General features: G+C 42.7%; 1 protein-coding gene across 2 annotated transcripts in view; it reads right to left on the bottom strand.

The window, feature by feature from the left end:
• The window catches only part of Ubac2 (UBA domain containing 2), a 145,183-nt gene that overhangs the window by 28,048 nt on the left and 93,513 nt on the right, over positions 1-23,622 (bottom strand). The window contains exon 6 of one of the 2 annotated variants that reach the window (XM_021182051.3): positions 14,326-14,373. The exons of the other annotated variant lie outside the window; for it this stretch is intronic. Within the exon in view, the coding sequence (XP_021037710.1) occupies positions 14,326-14,373 (48 nt within the window). The remainder of the gene's footprint in view (positions 1-14,325; positions 14,374-23,622) is intronic. 2 annotated transcript variants of the gene reach the window in all.

Below are 23,622 nucleotides of genomic sequence, written 5' to 3'. Positions count from 1 at the left end.
CCCTGTTTAGGAAACAGGACGTGGATGGCAGCAGACAACCTTGGGTCGGGTCCACATCTGTGGAATATCTAGGCCAAGAACCCAGGGTGTGCCCGACATTATAGGTGGAAGCCCCCATATGGTAACAATGGAAGGTAGCTCTTCAAAAGTCTGAGAACGAGAAAAGCACCAGGGTAGCTAGGGCGCAGGGTCTGCTGACACTCGCCAGCTACCCACAACACCCGCCACAGGATCTTAAGACTTCTGGTGAGTGGAGCACAGCTTCTGCTCCATTCCAATTGCGCGCGGGACCTGAGACTGCATTAGTTAGGGAAGCAGAAACCGGCCTGAGTAGGGCCACAGGCCTCATCCGGTCAGAAATGCACCAGGGTAGCTAGAGCGCAGGGTCGGCTGACACCCGCCAGCTACCCACGACCCCCGCCACAGGATTTTGAGACTGCTGGTGAGTGGAACACAGCTTCTGCTCCAGTCCAATCACGCGGGACCTGAGACTGCTTTGGTTGGGGAGAGAGAAATCCGGCCTACATAGGGCCACAAGCCTCTTCCGGTCAGAAAAGCACCAGGGTAGCTAGGGCGCAGGGTCTGCTGACACTCGCCAGCTACCTACAACACCTGCCACAGGATCTTAAGACTTCTGGTGAGTGGAACACAGCTTCTGCTCCAATCCAATTGCGCACGGGACCTGAGACTGCATTAGTTAGGGAAGCAGAAACCGGCCAGAGTAGGGCCACAGGCCTCATCCGGCCGATCAGCACCGGGGTAGCTAGAGCGCAGGGTCAGCTGACACCCGCCAGCTACCCACGACCCCCGCCACAGGATTTTGAGACTGCTGGTGAGTGGAACACAGCTTCTGCTCCAGTCCAATCACGCGGGACCTGAGACTGCTCTGGTTGGGGAGAGAGAAATCCGGCCTACATAGGGCCACAAGCCTCTTCCGGTCAGAAAAGCACCAGGGTAGCTAGGGCGCAGTGTCTGCTGACACTCGCCAGCTACCCACAACACCCGCCACAGGATCTTAAGACTTCTGGTGAGTGGAACACAGCTTCTGCTCCAATCCAATTGCACGCGGGACCTGAGACTGCATTAGTTAGGGAAGCAGAAACCGGCCTGAGTAGGGCCACAGGCCTCATCCGGCCGGATCAGCACAAGGGTGGCTAGAGCGCAGGGTCGGCTGACACCCGCCAGCTACCCACGACCCCCGCCACAGGATTTTGAGACTGCTGGTGAGTGGAACACAGCTTCTGCTCCAGTCCAATCACGCGGGACCTGAGACTGCTTTGGTTGGGGAGGCAGAAATCCGGCCTACATAGGGCCACAAGCCTCTTCCGGTCAGAAAAGCACCAGGGTAGCTAGGGCGCAGGGTCTGCTGACACTCGCCAGCTACCCACAACACCCACCACAGGATCTTAAGACTTCTGGAGAGTGGAACACAGCTTCTGCTCCAATCCAATTGCGCGCGGGACCTGAGCCTGCATTAGTTAGGGAAGCAGAAAACCGGCCTGAGTAGGACCACAGGCCTCTTCCGGCTGGACCAGCACCGGGGTACTGCCAGCTACCCACGACCCCCGCCACAGGATTTTGAGACTGCTGGTGAGTGGAACACAGCTTCTGCTCCAATCTTTAAACAGTGACAACGACAACAACTAACCCCAGAGATTACCAGATGGCGAAAGGTAAACGTATTAATCTTACTAACAGAAACCAAGACCACTCACCATCATCAGAACCCAGCACTCCCACTTCGCCCAGTCCAGGGCACCCCAACACACCAGAAAAGCTAGACACGGATCTAAAAGCATATCTCATGATGATGGTAGAGGACTTCAAGAAGGACTTTAATAACACACTTAAAGAAATACAGGAGAACACTGCTAAACAGGTAGAAGACATTAAAGAAGAAGCACAAAAATCCCTTAAAGAATTGCAGGAGAACACTGCTAAAGAGTTACAAATCCTTAAAGAAAAACAGGATAACATAATCAAACAGGTAGAAGTCCTTAATGAAAAACAGGAAAACACATCCAAACAGATGAGGGAAATGAACAAAACCATACTAGACCTAAAAAGGGAAGTAGACACAATAAAGAAAACCCAAAATGAGGCAACACTGGAGATAGAAACCCTAGGAAAGAAATCTGGAACCATAGATACCAGCATCAGCAACAGAATACAAGAGATGGAAGAGAGAATCTCAGGTGCAGAAGATTCCATAGAGAACATCGGCACAACAATCAAGGAAAATGTAAAATGCAAAAAGATCCTAACTCAAAACATCCAAGAAATACAGGACACAATGAGAAGACCAAACCTACGGATAATAGGAGTGGATGAGAATGAAGATTTTCAACTCAAAGGACCAGCAAACATCTTCAACAAAATTATAGAAGAAAACTTCCCAAATCTAAAGAAAGAGATGCCCATGAACATACAAGAAGCCTACAGAACTCCAAATAGACTGGACCAGAAAAGAAATACCTCCCGACACATAATAATCAGAACAACAAATGCACTAAATAAAGATAGAATACTAAAAGCAGTAAGAGAAAAAGGCCAAGTAACATATAAAGGCAAGCCTATCAGAATTACACCAGATTTTTCACCAGAGACTATGAAAGCCAGAAGATCCTGGACCGATGTTATACAGACACTAAAAGAACACAAATTCCAGCCCAGGCTACTATACCCAGCCAAACTCTCAATTAACATAGATGGAAAAACCAAAGTATTCCACGACAAAACCAAATTCACACATTATCTCTCCACGAATCCAGCCCTTCAAAGGATAATAACAGAAAAAAACCAACAAAAGGACAGGAACCACGCCCTAGAAACAACAAGAAGGTAATCCCTCAACAAACCTAAAAGAAGACAGCCACAAGAACAGAATGCCAACTTTAACAACAAAAATAACAGGAAACAACAATTACTTTTCCTTAATATCTCTTAATATCAATGGACTCAACTCCCTGATAAAAAGACATAGACTAACAAACTGGCTACACAAACAAGACCCAACATTTTGCTGCTTACAGGAAACTCATCTCAGAGAAAAAGATAGACACTACCTCAGAATGAAAGGCTGGAAAACAATTTTCCAAGCAAATGGTATGAAGAAACAAGCTGGAGTAGGCATTCTAATATCTGATAAGATTGACTTCCAACCCAAAGTCATCAAAAAAGACAGGGAGGGACACTTCATACTCATCAAAGGTAAAATCCTCCAAGAGGAACTATCAATCCTGAATATCTAGGCTCCAAATACAAAGGCAGCCACATTCATTAAAGAAACTTTAGTAAATCTCAAAGCACACATTGCACCTCATACAATAATAGTGGGAGACTTTAACACACCACTTTCACCAATGGACAGATCATGGAAACAGAAACTAAACAGGGACACAGAGAAACTAAGAGAAATTATGAATCAAATGGATCTGGCAGATATCTACAGAACATTCTATCCTAAAACAAAAGGATATACCTTCTTCTCAGCACCTCATGGTACCTTCTCCAAAATTGACCACATAATTGGTCACAAAACAGGCCTCAACAGATACAAAAATATTGAAATTGTCCCATGCATCCTATTAGATCACCATGGACTAAGGCTGATCTTCAATAACAAAATAAATAATAGAGAGCCAACCTTCACGTGGAAACTGAACAACACTCTTCTCAATGATACCTTGGTCAAGGAAGGAATAAAGAAAGAAATTAAGGACGTTTTAGAGTTCAATGAAAATGAAGCCACAACATACCTAAACTTATGGGACGCAATGAAAGCATTTCTAAGAGGAAAACTCATAGCTCTGAGTGCCTCCAAAAGGAAACTAGAGAGAGCACACATTAGCAGCTTGACAACATACCTAAAAGCACTAGAACAAAAGGAAGCAAATTCACCCAAGAGGAGTAGACGGCAGGAAATAATCAAACTCAGGGGCGAAATCAACCAAGTGGAAACAAGAAAAACTATTCAAAGAATCAACCAATCAAGGAGCTGGTTCTTTGAGAAAATCAACAAGATAGATAAACCCTTAGCCAGACTCACTAGAGGGCACAGGGAAAGCATCCTAATTAACAAAATCAGAAATGAAAAAGGAGACATAACAACAGATCCTGAAGACATCCAAAACACCATCAGATCCTTCTACCAAAGGCTATACTCAACAAAACTGGAGAACCTGGATGAAATGGAGAAGTTCCTAGACAGATACCAGGTACCAAAGTTGAATCAAGATCAGGTTAATGATCTAAACAGCCCTATATCCCCCAAAGAAATAGAAGCAGCCATTAATAGTCTCCCAACTAAAAAAAGCCCAGGACCAGATGGGTTTAGTGCAGAGTTCTATCAGACCTTCAAAGAAGATCTAATCCCAGTTCTTCACAAACTATTCCACAAAATAGAAACAGAAGGTACTCTACCCAACTCATTCTATGAAGCCACAATTACTCTGATACCTAAACCACAAAAAGACCCAACAAAGATAGAAAACTTCAGACCAATATCCCTTATGAATATTGATGCAAAAATACTCAATAAAGTTCTTGCTAACCGAATCCAAGAACACATCAAAACAATCATCCATCCTGACCAAGTAGGTTTCATCCCAGGGATGCAGGGATGGTTCAATATACGGAAATCCATCAACGTAATCCAGTATATAAACAAACTCAAAGACAAAAACCACATGGTCATCTCGTTAGATGCGGAAAAAGCATTTGACAAGATCCAACACCCATTCATGATAAAAGTCTTGGAAAGATCAGGAATTCAAGGCCCATACCTAAACATGATAAAAGCAATCTACAGCAAACCAGTAGCCAACATCAAAGTAAATGGTCAGAAGCTTGAAGCAATCCCTCTAAAATCAGGGACTAGACAAGGCTGTCCACTTTCTCCATACCTATTCAACATTGTACTTGAAGTCCTAGCCAGAGCAATTCGACAACAAAAGGAGATCAAAGGGATACAAATTGGAAAAGATGAAGTCAAAATATCACTCTTTGCAGATGATATGATAGTATATATAAGTGACCCTAAAAATTCCACCAGAGAACTCCTAAGCCTGATAAACAGCTTCGGTGAAGTAGCTGGATATAAAATTAACTCAAACAAATCAATGGCCTTTCTCTACACAAAGAATAAACAGGCTGAGAAAGAAATTAGGGAAACAACACCCTTCTCAATAGTCACAAATAATATTAAATATCTTGGCGTGACTCTAACTAAGGAAGTGAAAGATCTGTATAATAAAAACTTCAAGTCTCTGAAGAAAGAAATTATAGAAGATCTCAGAAGATGGAAAGATCTCCCATGCTCATGGATTGGCAGGATCAACATTGTAAAAATGGCTATCTTGCCAAAAGCAATCTACAGATTCAATGCAATCCCCACCAAAATTCCAAATCAATTCTTCAACGAATTAGAAAGTGCAATCTGCAAATTCATCTGGAATAACAAAAAACCTAGGATAGCAAAAACTCTTCTCAAGGATAAAAGAACCTCTGGTGGAATCACCATGCCGGACCTAAAGCTCTACTACAGAGCAATTGTGATTAAAAACTGCATGGTACTGGTATAGTGACAGACAAATAGACCAATGGAATAGAATTGAAGACCCAGAAATGAACCCACACACCTACGGTCACTTGATCTTCGACAAGGGAGCTAAAAACATCCAGTGGAAAAAAGACAGCATTTTCAACAAATGGTGCTGGCACAACTGGTTGTTAACATGTAGAAGAATGTGAATCGATCCATTCCTATCTCCTTGTACTAAGGTCAAGTCTAAGTGGATCAAGGAACTTCACATAAAACCAGAGACACTGAAACTTATAGAGGAGAAAGTGGGGAAAAGCCTTGAAGATATGGGCACAGGGGAAAAATTCCTGAATAGAACAGTAATGGCTTGTGCTGTAAGATCGAGAATTGACAAGTGGGACCTCATGAAACTACAAAGCTTCTGCAAGGCTAAAGACACCATCAATAAGACAAAAAAAACACCAAGAGATTGGGAAAGGATCTTCACCTATCCTCAATCAGATAAGGGACTAATATCCAATATATATAAAGAACTCAAGAAGGTGGACTCCAGAAAGTCAAATAACCCCATTAAAAAATGGGGCTCAGAACTGAACAAAGAATTCTCACCTGAGGAATACCGAATGGCAGAGAAGCACCTGAAAAAATGTTCAACATCCTTAATCATCAGGGAAATGCAAATCAAAACAACCCTGAGATTCCACCTCACACCAGTCAGAATGGCTAAGATCAAAAATTCAGGTGACTGCAGATGCTGGCGAGGATGTGGAGAAAGAGGAACACTCCTCCATTGTTGGTGGGATTGCAAGCTTGTACAACCACTCTGGAAATCAGTCTGGCGGTTCCTCAGAAAATTGGACATAGTACTACCGGAGGATCCAGCAATACCTCTCCTGGGCATATATCCAGAAGATGTCCCAACCGGTAAAAAGGACACATGCTCCACTATGTTCATAGCAGCCCTATTTATAATAGCCAGAAGCTGGAAAGAACCCAGATGTCCCTCAACAGAGGAATGGATACAGAAATTATGGTACATTTACACAATGGAGTACTACTCAGCTATTAAAAAGAATGAATTTATGAAATTCCTAGCCAAATGGATGGACCTGGAGGGCATCATCTTGAGTGAAGTAACACAATCACAAAAGAACTCACACAATATGTATTCACTGATAAGTGGATATTAGCCCAAAACTTAGGATACCCAAGATATAAGATACAATCTGCTAAACGCATGAAACTCAAGAAGAATGAAGACCAAAGTGTGGACACTGTGCACCTTCTTAGAATTGGGAACAAAACACCCAGGGAAGGAGTTACAGAGACAAAGTTCGTAGCTGTGATGAAAGGATGGACCATTTAGAGACTGCCGTATCCAGGGATCCATCCCATAAGCAGCTTCTAAACGCTGACACCATTGCATACACTAGCAAGATTTTGCTGAAAGGACCCAAATATAGCTGTCTCTTGTGAGACGATGCCGGGGCCTAGCAAACACAGGAGTGGATGTTCACAGTCAGCTATTGGATGTATCACAGGGCTCCCAATGGAGAAGCTAGAGAAAGTACCCAAGGAGCTAAAGGGATCTGCAACCCTATTGTTGGAACAACATGATGTACTAACCAGAACCCCGGAGCTCTTGTCTCTAGCTGAATATGTATCGAAAGATGACCTAGTCGGCCATCAATGGAAATAGAGGCCCATTGGACTTGCAAACTTTATATGCCCCAATATAGGGGAATGCCAGGGCCAAAAGAATGGGAATGGGTGGGTAGGGAAGTGGGGGGCGCTATGGGGGACTTTTGGGATAGCATTGGAAATGTAATTGAGGAAAATATGTAATAAAAATATTAAAAATTAAAAAAAAAAGTCTGAGAACATAAAACAGGAAATTGTTTCCTTTAAGGCCACTAAAAACATGAATGTCAACTGCACAGGTTTTTCATACCATTAACCCTTTTAGGAAGGGAGTAAAAAAGTAAGGCTCAAGGGCAAATAAAGAATTTAATTTACTGGCTGGGAAACAACATCAGTACTCAGGGTTAGAGTTAACCTCACCTGCCTGCTGGTCACTCTTGGTTAGAGTTAACCTCATCTCCCCACTGGTCACTCTTGGTTAGAGTTAACCTTGCCTGCCCACTGGTCACTCTTGGTTAGAGTTAACCTCGCCTGCTCACTGGTCACTCTTGGTTAGGGTTAACCTCGCCTCCCCACTGGTCACTCTTGGTTAGGGTTAACCTTGCCTGCCCACTGGTCACTCTTGGTTAGAGTTAACCTCACCTGCCCACTGGTCACTCTTGGTTAGAGTTAACCTCGCCTGCCCACTGGTCACTCTTGGTTAGAGTTAACCTTGCCTGCCCACTGGTCACTCTTGGTTAGGGTTAACCTCGCCTCCCCACTGGTCACTCTTGGTGAGAGTTAACCTCACCTGCCCACTGGTCACTCTTGGTGAGAGTTAACCTCGCCTGCCCACTGGTCCTGCTTACAGCGTGCCTCAAACCTTGACAAGCAAAGGCAAGGAACCGTGACCTGGCAATGACACCCAGGTGCTGAGCCCTCTCTCCAGCCAACAGAGACTAGTAAGAGACCCACCAGGAAAGCAGCACTCCCAGGGTCCCTGTGGATCACAGTCCTACGTTCAGAAACCTTACTGTTCAACAAGAACAACAGTCACAGAGGCTGCTTTCCCAGGAGAACGGAAGAGCATCTACATGACACAACAAGCCTAGGAACACACGTGTTCCTGCATCTGAGCTGCAGCACAAAAGCTCTGAGACAGCAGACCCACTGAAGACTCATTCCTTCATCCAAAATATGTCCCGACTATTCTTATGAACCAGGACCTGGACTCTAGATACTAGAGCATGGTACGGAGGACTGCAGAAAACTGCCCTGATGGAGCCTCCTAGTCCCTGCATGCTAGGAAGCCATTGAGAGCCAGTGAGACTGTGAAGTCAATGGGAGGTTTGTTGAGCACCCCAAGGATGTGTTTGTAAATCAGGGATCCTCAGAGTTATCTGTCATGTGACTAAGTTAAAAAAGATCACTGTTTTCATGACACACACAGCCATGTCACTGTTTTTCAGGTTCTCAGACTCCAGGTCCAGCAGACAAGATCTGCATGGGTCGATGGTAGTAGACACATGGAGGAGAGCATGTTTAAGGGTAGCTTGGTCTAAGCATGTGTTTCAGGCTAGTCTGGGTAACATAGTGAGATCCTGTTTCCAAAAAATTAAAAAAAAAAACCCTAAGATCAAAGCAGTAGCAGCATGTGTCCACTCACCCCAGCCTCCCTGTGACCTACCTCCCTGTGTGACCTGCCTCCCTGTGTGACCTGCCTCCCTGTGTGACCTGAACCTGCTGCCACTACCAAACAGATTAGGTGGTTTCTCTATGTAGGTTCAGGTATCTGGGGTCAGCTGGGATCAGCAGGGTCAGGATGCAGAAAGCCCCCTGTGGGGGTTTCCTCAGAGCCCTTGGTGGTCCTGATTCTCCATGTGGACCTTTGAAGGCTAAGCAACCTTACAGATTTAGCCAGTCTTGATTTCTCTTGGAGCCTCTCACTTTATTTCCAAAGACCTGCTAATACGGGAGTCTACACTTGATCTTAGCCAAAAGGCCGAGAAGCAATTAAATATGGGAGTCTAAATTCCCAAAGTTTAACTAAAGGCCTTGAGCAACCCATGAGTTATTTGCCCTGCGACCCTGCACCCATTTGGTCAGTCTACAGGAGATATCTGTGGAAAAGATTACACAGGAAAAAGAGGGAAACTCGGAGAGCAGAGGAAGGCACACCCATGCAGGAGACCTACACAGCGCCAGTTATCGTCACCCAGGACGTTATTGCCACAGGACATGGGTCAGAGTCCCAGAATTCACTCGCACTTCCATCCTGTGGTTTTAAGACAATGTTTTATTATTGGTTTTGGTCCTCAAAGGTAAATTGTGTGAAGAAGAGACAGGAAAATCAGAGCCTGCAAAGGTGACACCTGACTCCTTTGAGGCAGCTCTTCTCTTGTTTCCTCTCCTTTGTTAAGTACACCAACTGAGAGCTACAATCTTGTACCATCTGAAGTGTTAGTTTGAAAAGCTTTGAAGAGCCTAACTGTCCACAGAAAACAACCCAAACTCGAACCACATCCATAGGTTGATATAATCTGGCTTCCATGTACATTTCTACCCTACAGTGGGTAAGACAGATTCTTTTTCACACTAAGATTGTTTGATTGCAAGATAAAGTCTGCTGTGTTGTAGACAGCAAGAAACAAAGGCAGAAAACAGATACAGTGAGGAGCACACTGCCCCTCTCTCTCTCTCTCTCTCTCTCTCTCTCTCTCTCTCTCTCTCATACACACACACACACACTGAGCGAGTGGAGGCACTGGGTAATTTGCTCTTAAATAGCTTGGAAAAGAACTAATAATAAAGTTTGAACCATGGCTGAGTTGGAGCAGGGTTTTGGGAACCACAGCTCATCCTAGTATGGATGACTCATTACTGTGATTCATGAAACTGCAGGAAATGCAGAAGTGCTGGGACAGAGACGGCCACAAAGCTCTCAGCAGAACCACAAGAAGAACTTCAAGGCCAACGTGTAAGCAACATTTGCTTTAGAAGAATAAAATATTAATGTGTAAGGAGACTGGGAGAATTATGAATATACACAACGACCTCAATTTTTCAGTCTTCCACAAAAGTAATTCAGAAGATCTACAGCCAGAGGAGTTCACTAAAAATGTCCAAGCCCATGGAGCTGGAGCGATGGCTCAGTGGGTAGGTAATGTGCTTGCTATGCCAGTATGGGGACTGCAGTTTGGGCCTCCAGCAGCCATCAAATAAACACTAAGTAGGCATGGAGGCCTGCCTGTAACACCACAGGACAGTGGAAATGATCTGCAGCGCAAGCTAGCTGGCCAGAGTAGCCAAAGTGGCAAGACCTAGATGTAATTGAGAGACCCTGCCTCCATTTGTGATGAGAGCAATCTAGGAAGACATCCAGTAGAAGCTTGGTCCTCCACACACATGTGGCATAAACAAATTAAAAACACGTAGATGTGTACACACGTGACAATTTTAAATACCAAAGACAACTGAAATACCCCACGGATGCTAAGCCTCACTTGCAGTCCTTCATAGCAACTCTTATTGAAACAGAACTATGAAAGGAGGAAAGGACCAACACCAAACAACAACAAAACCCAGAAAAACAAAAACAAACAAAACCCAACGGGACAGGAGTAATCTCAAAGCAGGAGGCCCAGCCAAACCCCTCTGGGCAGCAGGCATTCTCCTCATGGCCTACCAAACAACAGCTCTTCTCAGCTTCCCTTGGCTCCTGGTAAGCTAGCAATGCCTTTCCCTCCATCCACACCCATCATCGTGACCAGCCGGCGACAGACGGTGGTGCTCAGGTAGTAAGAGAGCAACCTGGTGTCAACCTGTCCTTCTAATCCCTGGATATTCTAGGACTATGTATTCAGAAACATGGGTACTCATGTAAGAACAAACAACACAAAAGAGGTAAAACTGTTAAAACTAAAAAAAAAAAAAAAAAAAATCAATTTATAATGAACTAAACTCAAAGCAAAGTTAGCAGCTTTCCTGGAAAGCACAAGCAGTTTCTGGTTTCTAGGACTGCAAGTAACAAACACGTTTACATTTACATTTTACACCAGTACTTCTCGACCTTTCTAACGCTGCAGCCCTCAATACAGTTCTTCATGCTGCAGGGACCTCCAACCATAAAACCATTCCACTGCTGTGTTATGAATGGTAATTGTAATTATGGGATATGCAGGATATCTGGTCTGTGACCCTCAAACAGGGTTGTGACCCACAGGCTGAGAAGAACCGATGTTTCACACACATTTTCCTTCCTGGTGTCAAGACTAAAGACAGGACCAAAGCCGGACCTCATGCACGTCAGGCAAGCACTCTGTCACTGAGCTACATCCTCAACCCTGCTCACTTGCCCTCAAAATAAAGCAAACCACATACTAATTGCCAGAGCTAAATAAAATCATTTCCCAAACACAGTGTTTTTGATACATGATAGCTTCCAATGGTAGAAGTCTAAAAATATATCAACAATACAGCTAATAACGTGTGTGTGTGTGTGTGTGTGCGACCAACTCGTGAGACTCTGTTCTCCCTTTTCTTTCAATGTGAGACCTCAGATCACTGGGCTTGGCAGCAAGTACCTTTATCTACCAAGCCACTGTGGTGACCCCGGTAATAGGTTTTGTATTATAAATTCACAACAATGAATGCTATGTACACGTTTCTTCCTGGTAGCACGAAATTTGTCTTTTGAAGTATTTTAGTTAGCATTAAAACCAAAAGGAAAAAGAAAAAGGAAGTTAGCTGATCTGTAGGGAAAAGGGAAGTCACATTGAGCAAGAGGCATCTGGACGGATGGTGGCTTTGTGACTCTGACATGGACCTCACAGATAGTGGCTGACAAGCCAGACATTCACACAAGCTACTGCTTTGTTTTGTTTGCTGGAGACGGGACCACACTCTGTAGCCTAGACTTGCTTTGAACTCACAATCTTCCTGAGTGCTGGGATGACATGTGTGCATCACCACAGTATGCTTATAAATTAAATACCCCTGTATAATCATCTTTATCTTTTCACCATATTATATATGACGTATATCATAAGAGTGTGGGCTTTCTGGATAAAGCCAAAGAGAACACAGTAAGTCGGAAACGAGCACCAGCATGTGTGGTATAGCATGAAGAAAACTAGCTACAATCAGCACCCATATCAGTCATTTTATGTTAATTAACTAATTGGTGCGAGGGATTTTGCAAATGCCAGATGTGAGCTCAACCATACATAGCTAGCTCATAGTCAGTCATCAGAAATAAACAGTGTATTATCTATAAGCTGGGAAAATAAAATGGATATATATATAATTTTGAGATAATTACTGTGAAAGAAAATTCAATTGGCTCATGAATAACTAATGATAGTGCATTCCTTAAAATGTCCAGTCATTTTGAAATTCTATTTTGAACACAGTGTGGGCTTTTTTATTCCTCTGGAAAAAAAATAATTTTATTTTAGAGATTCTTTGGTACCTATACCCTCTGATAAAATTCAGACTGGAAAGGACAGTGACTTCAGAACAAACACTTTAGAGTCCAGAAAGACCAGCAGTTGAGAGACATAACCTCCAACTCTAGAGCAGTGGCCATCACACCGTGAACCTCTGAGGTGACAGCGAGCACTTAATTTACTACCAGAAGTCTAACAGCAGAATAGAGAACGTAAATGGGATGGACACCTTAAATAAATGCATCACAGTGTGGTACTAAATAAAGAAACGCAAACCTTGCTTGATTAAAAGGTGGTTCTCGTGTTCCTGCATGCTTTAGAACATCACCGCTTAGGGTGGAGTAGGCCTCGGATGGATAACACTGCCTAAGTGCAGAGCTCACTGCCAGGCTCTCAGTGGGGATGAGCCACACTAGGGAGAGGAGGGCTCGTGGCCTGGAGGCAAAACTGGTCCCAGAATGACTGGCAAGTATCATGGGTCTCAAGAATATCAGATGGCAGCGTGAGGCAGCTGTGAGCTTAAGGAGAACCAGGGGTCAGAATAAAACCCAATATCAAGGGTGGAGGGAGGGGAGAGGAAGGCAGGGGAGGAGAGAAGGAAGAGAGGAAGGGGGAAGAGAGAGGAGAGGAAAGGAGGGAGGGGAGAGGAACAGAGGAGAGACAGAGACAGGAGAGAGGAGACAGTGAGGAGTGGGGGGATGAGGAGGGTAGGAAGACCCAGCTGTCTCAGGGAAACAATGGAATAAGGAGAAGACAGTTTTTGTTCTTGATCCACAGAGTCAAAATCTGGGGCTGAGGGAAATGAATGACTGTGTTCTCTCTAAAATGTCTTTAACTCGGGGTTTGAAAAGAGCCACGAGAGGGCACAGGACAACTCAAGGTGGCTTAATCACTCCCTCAGAAAACAAAGGCAGCTGGTGCCAGGCTGGTGCCAGAGTCTGCAGAGTGTGGCATAGTTACTTCTGAGTTCCCCTCTGACGTCGGGCATAGTCCTATAAATCTATTCTGTAATTGTCTTAGACCTTTTTTCAAAAAAGAGATTGAAACTATTTTCTATACACACTAGTCACAAATTGATTTTCATAAATTTATGGTTTACATTCAGGTCATGAAGCATCCAACTTGGCCACATGCTCTAAATTTCTTTCAAAATGTCTCCTAGAGTATAATGAACTGTTGTGGACATAGGAGAGAGAAGGGAAATCCTGCACAGATAAGCGCTCTGGCATGCTCCCTTCCTCCCTCTCTGGCTACACACATACCTGACCCGCAAGTCTCCTCATCTTCCCCTCCCCAACAGTGCATCTCACACAGTGGAGAGCAGCAGAGCAGCTCCCCTGCTTAGCCCGCCCAGCCTCCTCCTCCTCCTCCTCCTCCTCTGTCATCTCCCTCTTACTATGAGTTAGGCTACTAATGCCCTTTAAAACCAACTCTGGCAAAAACCTCATCTAAAAACCTTCATCAAAGTAACTTTGGAAACTGAGACAACCCAGCCTCCTCTGACTTGACTTTGATTTTCTGTGTAGCTGTGCTATTTTAGTCACCAGGGAAGGAGTGTGGAGCTATGCCTGACCTGGGCAAAGGAAGGAAGGAGGAAGACGGGTGTGTATTACCCACCATCTATATGCATGACATTTTTTTTTTCTATTTTTCTTCCTTTCAAAAAATAAAGAGAGGAAATCAGGGGAAGGAAGTTTAAAAAAAAATGACACTTACAAGTCCACTCATGGCTACAATCCAGATGTAGGACCCAGAGGTGAAAAGCTACAAAAGAAAACAAAGGCAACTGAAATGAATGAAGTGCACCGCCATCCACAGCACTCACTGCACACACGCCACGTGACCCCGCAGTTAGATATTAACCATGCACGCCATAATTCAGGGAAGCAATTTAAAAGTGAAGGCAACTTTTTATTTAAAAGAAAATAAGACAGGAATCTCTTCATTGAACACTCCAGACTTTCTGTAGCTGATGACACATGTGTGGGACCTGGCCCCTGCCATGCAAAGAAAAATACCTGGATCTCAAGCTTATTCTTATTTATACACCGTAGCTGACTTACTGAAAACATCACAAATAAGTGCACTACTAATGCAGAATGGTCATTGTCCACTCTCAGTGCTAGGTAATGATCCATCATAGCTCTTCAGATAACCTCATTTTAATTTCTCATCATTGCTTTGTCTACACTTAGACGGGAGAACTTGCCAGCATCTATGTCCACACCCAACAGTAAGAACCCTTCTTCAGGGGTGAGAACCCTCATTCTAGTTCACCCAAGACAAGAGTAAGTGGCAACACTAGGTCCTCTGTGTATATATTATGGCTGCCAGTTTAGTACTTTTATGGGACTCTGAGTGTGTGAATGAATAGGACTAAGTCTTATGACTTCTCTTGGGGCTCTTTTCCCTCTGTTGCTTCGTTGTGGTGGTTTTGTTTTATTTAATATGTTTTGCTAAAAAAATTAAAGTTATTAAAATTGGGGAAAAAAGAATATGCTACTGGGAACACAGTTTTAACTGATGCAGAGGTATGAAGGGCATTGGAATTAGACCTCATGAAATTTCTTGTACACAGAATATCTTGTGTGTTGTATGGATGCATCGCCTGTCAATTAAAAAGCCCATGGCCTATAAGTTAGTCAGGAAATGAAAGGTGGGATGTCCAGGAGGCAGAAAGGATTCTGGGATAGAGCCAAACGTGGAAAAGATCCACCTGGGGAATATCTGAAGAGATAGACACATGTTACCTGAGCACAGGTAACCAGCCACATGGCAGAATGTAGGTTAAAATAAATGGGTTATTTTAGTTATGATCTAGTAAAAGAGCCTAGCTATATGGCTAAGGTATTTGTAAATATATTTTGAGTCTGTGTCTTATTTCTGGGAGCATGGGGCGAGGAGGAAAAACTGAACCCAACTTCTACAATTTCTTCTTTTGACTGACACATTTTTATCTGAGAGATGTGTGCTCAAGGTTCTTAAAAAAAAAAACAAGAACAACAAAACAAAAATCACAAGGCATCTCCAAGTGTCCCCATATGATTGAAATGTCCTGTGGCTTCTTGCTTATTCTGGAAGGTTAGGTTGGGAGTTTCAGGATCATGGAGAAAGACACAGAAGACTGAAATAGCAAAGCTCAGATTCACTGCTACCAATGTGCTAGATAGAAACCTCATGGTTCTGTATATGTAACCCAGACACACAAAACACACACAGACATGGAGGGAAGGAAGCTGCAGAATTTGCTCCAGTGTTGACACAAAGGGAAGCTGTGGCTGCTGCTGTCACTTAACCTTTGGTCTGGCATGGAAGCTAGTTCAGTGCACACCTGTACTGGGTTAGGCTGATGATGCTTGTATTCTAATGCTAAGTACTGGCTCTCAAGATGTGGTTGCCCCAGACAAGCAGATCCTCACATACACCAAGTGATGCTGCTATGTGAACCTTGCTCCCCAATTTAACTGGTCAGTAAGAGGCTAGAGCTTGTGATTGGGCTGTGGGGGGAGAAAGATGGGACTTGAGGATCGAGTGAGGGGTTTGCAGGTAGAGGGAGAAGAAGAAAGGAGAGGGAGGTGGAGGAGGCCATCGTGAGAAGAGATGGACCATGGCCAGGAGAAGCAGCAAGCAAGTGACAAGGGACCTTATAGCTGGGGAATCAGTCAGAATAGCTCCAAACCTGCCCAATTTAGGCTTATGGCTTATATATAAAATACCTGGATTGAGTGTCTTTTATATCAATTAGCTAGAATTATAAATTCATTTTACATTGGTGCTAATATTGAAATTGAAGGAATGGTTGACACAGAGCAAACATCATTCTCTCCCCAAAATCTTGGCCTCCAGATTGGTCACTTCAAGAGGTAGATATTCAATTGCAAGGAGTTGAAATGTTATCTGAGATAAAACAAAGTACCAGATGGCTGAAATGTACTGGGCCTGAAGGTCAGGAAAATTAAGGCCATGTGTGGCTAATATAGCTATAAACTTATGAGGAAGAAGTCTGCTACAACAATGGAAAACAGATTAACATCACTCCAACTTTAGAGGCAAGACACAAAGTAGTTGATGCTCCTAATGAGAAATTAAGTTAATTAATCAAAGACAGTTACAGACTGCCCATAAACAAGATAGAGCAGAGGCTGACACTTCAACTTTACATTGGGAGCCAGCGCTGGTAAAGCACCAACAGCCTTACCACTAAGGTGGTTGACTGACCACTTTTGGACTGAACAATGGTCGCTGACAAAAGAAAGACTACTAGAACAGCTCATCCAGGAGCAGTTGGAGGCTCACCATATAGAAGAGTCTACCAGCCCTTAGAATTCTTCAATATTTGTCATTAAAAAGAAGTCTGGCAAATAGAGGATGCTGACATATCTCAGAGCAATTAATAAGATTATTCAGCCAATGGGTTCCTGGCAGCCTGGAATCCCATTGCCTTCCTTATTGCCTAAGGAATGGCCTATCATAGTGATTAATCTGAAAAATTGCTTTTTCACAATTCCTCTACATGAACATGATTGCTTTCTCTTTTACTAGAAGTTGTCTAATAAAGAAATACCATTGGGAAGTCCTACCACAGGGAATGTGACACAGTCCTAACTAGTGCCAATTTTTTGGTGTACCTACAACAGCCATTGTAGATAATTCGTAATCAATTTCCTTAATCAGTAATTTATCATTATATGGAAGTTATCTTATTGGCTGATTTAGATACAGATACCTTGGAAAGACTGTTTGATGAAATAAAGAAAGTAGGATATGTCTTTACAATCTTCTTGGCTTCTTGCCATGTGATAGAGAAGTCTTTCTTTAAATTTTTGTTGTTGATAATGGTATTTTTAAAGTGAAATTCTGAGCCCCTAGTGCACTTCCTATTAATAGCTGATCAATTTGACTATTAACTTGTGCCAGAGGGCCTGGCAGACCTGTATGGGACCTGATGTGTGTTATATACAGTGTAATCCCCTTGTTGGGGATTACAAATTGCCCCCAAGAAAATACAAAAGAGAAGATTCTATTAATTATCAAGGACATAAAATACGTCTACAAAAGGTTAGACCACAAAAGATACAAATCAGGAGAGACCAATCAAGGACTCTTAATAATTCCAAAAACTAAGAGGAGGTACTAACTAAGCAAAGCCTACAATTGCTTTGGCTATTCTAGAGCTAAGCAATTTATTTCAAGTCTTACAAGAAGATAAAAATTTGGGCTGGAGAGATGGCTCAGCCCTTAAGAGCACAGACTGCTCTTCCAAAGGTCCTGAGTTCAATTCCCAGCAACTACATGGTGGCTCACAACCATCTGTAATGGGATCTGATGCCCTCTTCTGGTGTGTCTGAAGAGAGCAATGGTGTACTCATATACAAGAAAGAAAGAAAGAAAGAAAAGAAAGGAAAGAAAGGAAGAAAGAAATCTTTTTTAAAAATATAGATTTAAATACACTGGGAAAATTATCAGCTCAGGCTGAAAAGGAGTTGGCTCTGATAGAAAGAAAATTGCAGGGTACACATCTAGATCATACTGATCCAAAGATGGCCTGCACCTTAGTTACCTTGCCTTCTACTCATTCCCCTACAGGAATTCTCAAGCAGAGGGAAGGTTATATCTTAGAATGGATATTTTTAACACATAAACAGAGGAAGAAATTAAAAACTTATACAGGTTTTTGAATAGATACTAAAGGAAAAAATGAGACTTCGTCACTACATGAAGCGAATCCAGCTGAGACTGTGGCACCTTTTACTAAGGCTTCATTACTTACCGAGGGCTTCATTATGGGTATGAGATGAACATTGGCAAAGAGCTTGCAGTGATTTTTTAGGAAGAGATTTAACAACAAATACCCTAAAAGCAAGCAACTCCAGTTCACAAAAAGAGCTAATTGGATTCTCCCTTGTATAAAAAAGGAACCCCAATTTCTGGAGCCCTTAACATTCCATACTGATGCAAACAAACAAGAAAAGGCAGGGTATAACTCAGACAAATGTAAGTAAGGTGGCTCAGCGTCCTGACAAATCAGTTAAAATATCAGGATTAAATGCAATCCTTATGGTGTTATTAGATTCTCAAGAATCTCTTAACATAGTAATTGACTCTCAATATGCAAAAAGAGTTGTCTTGCACATAGAAACTGCTGAGCTTATTCAGGATGATTCTGAATTTGATTCACTGTTTATTCAATTACAACAAGTGACCAGAAGTAGGAATTATCCACTGTATATAACACACATCAGGTCCCATACAGGTCTGCCAGGCCCTCTGGCACAAGTTAATAGTCAAATTGATCAGCTATTAATAGGAATTGCACTAGGGGCTCAGAATTTCACTTTAAAAATACCATTATCAACAACAAAAATTTAAAGAAAGACTTCTCTATCACGTGGCAAGAAGCCAAGAAGATTGTAAAGACATATCCTACTTGCTCATTATACACCCAAACTCCATTACCTGCAGGAAGCAACCCTAAGGTTACCCAAAGGAATAAAAGTCAGCAAATGGATGTGCTTCATTCTACAGAGTTTTGCAAACTAAGTATGTACTGTATATTATAGACACAGATTCAGGATTTGTGAATGAGCGTCTACTTTAGCTTCTGAAAAGGCTGATTCTGGTTTTATTCATTTATTAGACGCTATGGCCATTATAAGAACACCTAGGCAAATTAAGACTGACAATGCTCCAGCATATGTCTTTAGTAACATGAAATGACTTTGTTTTTACATATGATGATGTAAAACATACTGCAGGTAAAATCAATGGTGGAGAGATCCAATTGTACTTTAAAAGAAATGCTTAACAAATAAAAAAGGGTAATAAAGACCTGCAGAGATAGATTACATAGTACTTTATTAACTTTAAATTTTTTGAATGCTAATGATAACTGCTGATACTGACAGCTGCTAGAGATACTGGATTATGGAAAAGACTGCTGAACTAAACCAGCCTGTATACTTTAAAGATGCCCTACCCTCAGAATGGAAAACAGAAAATGTGTTGCACTGGTGGAGAGGTTATGCTTGTATTTATTTCCACAGGAAAAGAAAAGCTTTGGGTTCCTCCAAACTGATAAAAACCAGATACGAGATGAGGAGACCTCCTGAAGAACTCGGCTACAGACAAGAAAAAAAATCAAAAGGACCAACACAGATAATGTAATATGCTGATCCCTTTAAATGAAGCAAGTCTGAAACTGCCTGGGTCATAAAAATGTCTCCAGCCATAACTTCAGTATGCATAGTCAATAAATCTTTGGCTACAAACGTCCTCAGGATTCATCCTGCCATCCTTTCATATGCTCAAAGAGGAGAAAACCATCTTTAACTGATCGACACACACTGTACATTCCACACATCATGTTAATACAGTAATATGTACTACCTCTGGAAGCTTTATGTTCACAGGAAAAGAAGAGAAAGAGAAAGAAAAGCAACCCCCACCAGATTCACCCTCAGGGATGCTGAGATGCTGACAAGTATCCTACCTGGTCCTACCTCAGACTGATCAATGTTGTTCCATCTAAAACTCTGCCTCCAGGGCACCTTCCAAACAGCTCTTTAGGTCCAGCCTTGAAGGCTGATCCAAGCAGGACTTCACTTAAATCTGAACCTTCTCAGCATACAGAGACTGGACAACAAATGCTATTGCTGGCTTTCTTAAGACTTAACAGTTGTCTCATTTTCATTAGGCCCCCAGAAGAAAACTATGCCCCAAATCAGCAGGAAGCAATTTTAAGAAAGAAAACTCTGCCTGTTTCCCATGAGGTGGGGTAGAGGAATTTTGGCCATTCATTGGATGTGGGATGTCTCTCATCATTTAAGGGAATGGTTACAAACAGTTATGGTCTTGGACAAGGGGGAAACAAAATGGGGAGGTTAGACTCGGGATTTCTTTTCTCTTCCCTTTCCTTTTCTCTATCTTTTCTTCCTTAGAAAGGGAGAGTGGGCTGAGAAGAAAATGGGGGAATATAGTAATATTCTAAAAATAATAAAAATGGGGAGTATATTATTGAATCTACTCTTAAACAAACAAACAAACAAAAACCATTTTATAGCCATAATCTAACATTGGTATAGATCTTTGTATTTTGACGCAAAATTGAGGTTTTGTTATACTGGTACAGAATTTTGTATACTGATACAAATTTAAAGGTTACACTGGTTTAGATTATTGTGTATAGATACAAATTTAAGGTTTTGATATTCATAATGTACATATATTTTCAGTTTTTATATGAGATATTGTTCCTCTATCATCTTTAAAGATACAATGTAAAGCTCCAATCTGTCTAACAGCTGCCATTACAAACTATTAGAGATGGTTAAGAAATGTAAGTTAATAGTCAAACTGATGATGTCAGATACTAATCTAGATCATCACAGAAATATACATCCAAGGTTGAACAGATGATAGGTAGCTGGCAACATGTTTGTTCAAATATGCTACGAATAGAGAGATGGTCTTCAAAAGTGGCAGAGACTCACAGAATATGGCATTTAATGATGCTTTTATTAACTTAAGGCTTTTTTGACATTGAGACATATTAGCTCCTTGTAGCACCCCATTCAACTTGTAAGATGAAACACATCAAAGAACCTCCATATGGAATTGCTTCAATTGTGGCAAGCTAGGCACTGGGCAAAGGAAATGCCCTTGCTTCAACTACAGACAAAATGCTGTCCAGAAAGGACAAACGATGCAGGAAAGTCAAGTGCCAAGCTCTGCCAAGACAGGGTAAGAAAGTCCTTCATAATTCCTGCTTTACAAAAGGTCTGTCAAATATACTGGGCCAGAAGGCTGAAGATGAATGCTCCAACTTTACAGAGATTACTGGGTAGCTGTCCAGGCAGCCAGCTGTCTGTCGATTCTGTCTTAGAAGCTGCTTGTCTGCACTTCCTACTTACTCAGGTGACATTTATTCCTTCTCAGGTCTCTGATGACGCAGTTTGAAGACTAGATACTCATAGCCTTACTATAAGCTTAAGTTGTTTAGGATTTAAGATGGTCTAGGTCTAAGAAGATGTTTTTAGGATGGCAATACAAGTTAGGATAGAAAATGACTTAGATACAGAACTCTGAACTCACTGAGACAGGATAATAGAATACTTTATCTAAGTTGCCAAATATAAATGGACTGGACATTTAGGCAAAAGGGGGAAATATAGTGGGTTGGTCTGACATTGCTTGTATTTTAATGCTAAGTACTGGCTCTCAAGATGTGCTTGCCCCAGACAAGCAGATCCTCACATACACCAAGTGATGCTGCTACGTGAACCTTGCTCCCCAATTTAACTGGTCAATAAAAGGGTAGAGCTTGTGATTGGGCTGTGGGGGGAGAAAGGTAGGACTTGAGTGAGGGGTTTGCAGGTAGAGGGAGAAGAAGAAGAAAGGAGAGGGAGGTGGAGGAGGCCACCATGAGAGAAGATGGACCATGAGCACGTGGCCAGGAGAAACAGCAAGCAAGTGACAAGGGACCTTATGGATGAGGAATCAGAATAGCTCCAATCCTGCCCAATCAAGGCGTAAGGCTTATAAGTAAAATACCTGGATTATGTTTTTTTTATACAGGCTAGCTAGGATTATGAATTCATTTTACAAACACCCAACTCTCATGACAACACAGGTGAGAACGAAGATGACAAGGACTTTATAATTCTCTCCTGTGAGAGAGGAACCCCAAACCAGCTGTCATATTCTAGTCAGAGCACTGCTCTCCAAGCTTCTCATGTATTGACTCAGATTTCTCATCGGCCAATGAGGAGGGACCCTGAGTGCTTCGCCCAGTTGGGCAGTAACAGGAGGTGTGACTGTAGTGTCTTGCCCTATGGCTCTGTGCTTACCACCCACCCACCTCTCATACACAAGTAAAACAACCTGTCATTTTGACAGTAAAAAGTAATAATTTCTTTGGTCTTTGATGCTCCTCTTAGTTCCAAGTTTCTGCTTGCATTCGGAAGGGTATGAGTATGCCTCTGGGCTGAACTCTGTGCGGTCAAGTGTTCACCTCACACTTACTCTGTAAGCCATCCTCCAATGACCTGCACATGTGTCTCCAAACACGCATTCTGGCTCTTACAACGATTAAAGTTAGTTGCCCACCCACCATCCACTCGCCTATCTAATATTCCTGGTTTCAAGTGTCCACAGTGGGGAGAGAGAAAGCCAGAGAAATATGTATGAAAGAACCAGGGTGGGGGTGGGCAGGCATAGATGGCTCAGTGCATGAAGTACATGCCATGGAAGCATGAAGGCCCGAGTCTAGAACCCACAGCACACAGAAAAGGTCAACACAGTGATGTATGAATGTAACACCAGCACCAGAGGGAAGGGGGAGAGGGGGGAGGGGGAGGGGGCGAGACCGCACACAGAATTCAATTCAAAGAAAAACGTTTCAGAAAACGGGAGAGCACATGTACTTTCTACAACAGGCCTCAGGCTGAGGGAGCAGTGGGCACAGGCTGGATATTAGGGAGATGACCTTGGAATTTGAGTTTTTAAGTCAGACAAAGGCTGACTACACAGAAGCACCAGAGTGAGTGATGCTTCTGCCTTCTCTTCTTTGCAGAAGGGGGAGTATGTTGGAAATTGAACCTGGGGTCTTGGACACGCTAGGCAAACACATTACCATTGAGAAGTGTCCCTAGGTCTGTTCTCACTTAAAACATGATTTGTGTCCTTTTAAATTACATGTCTGTGTATCTCTGTGTGAGTGTGGGTATCTGCAGATGTGAAAAGAGGATGTCGGGTCTGGAGCTGGATGGAGTAAAGGCAGTTATGAGCTGCCTGGCGAGTGGGGATGGGAGCTGGGAGCTGGGAGCTGTGATGGGAACTCCATGGGTCCTCACATGGTTAAGAGCAGCTCACACTCTGAACCAATGAGCCACCTCTCCAGTTCCTAGTTCTGTCTTTTTTTCTGTATTTTTAGAATTTTGAGACAGGGTGCCCTGTGTGTATTCTCTAGCCCCGTCTGGTCTTGAACCTAAAATCTTCCTGCTCCAGACTCTGGAG

The sequence above is a fragment of the Mus caroli genome, unplaced genomic scaffold, assembly GCF_978045245.1.
Source record: "Mus caroli unplaced genomic scaffold, Mus_caroli_1 scaffold_12, whole genome shotgun sequence".
In the NCBI taxonomy this organism is placed as follows: Eukaryota; Metazoa; Chordata; class Mammalia; order Rodentia; family Muridae; genus Mus; species Mus caroli.
Note: the sequence above shows the minus strand (reverse complement) of the source record. Positions and strands in the feature narration are given on the sequence as shown.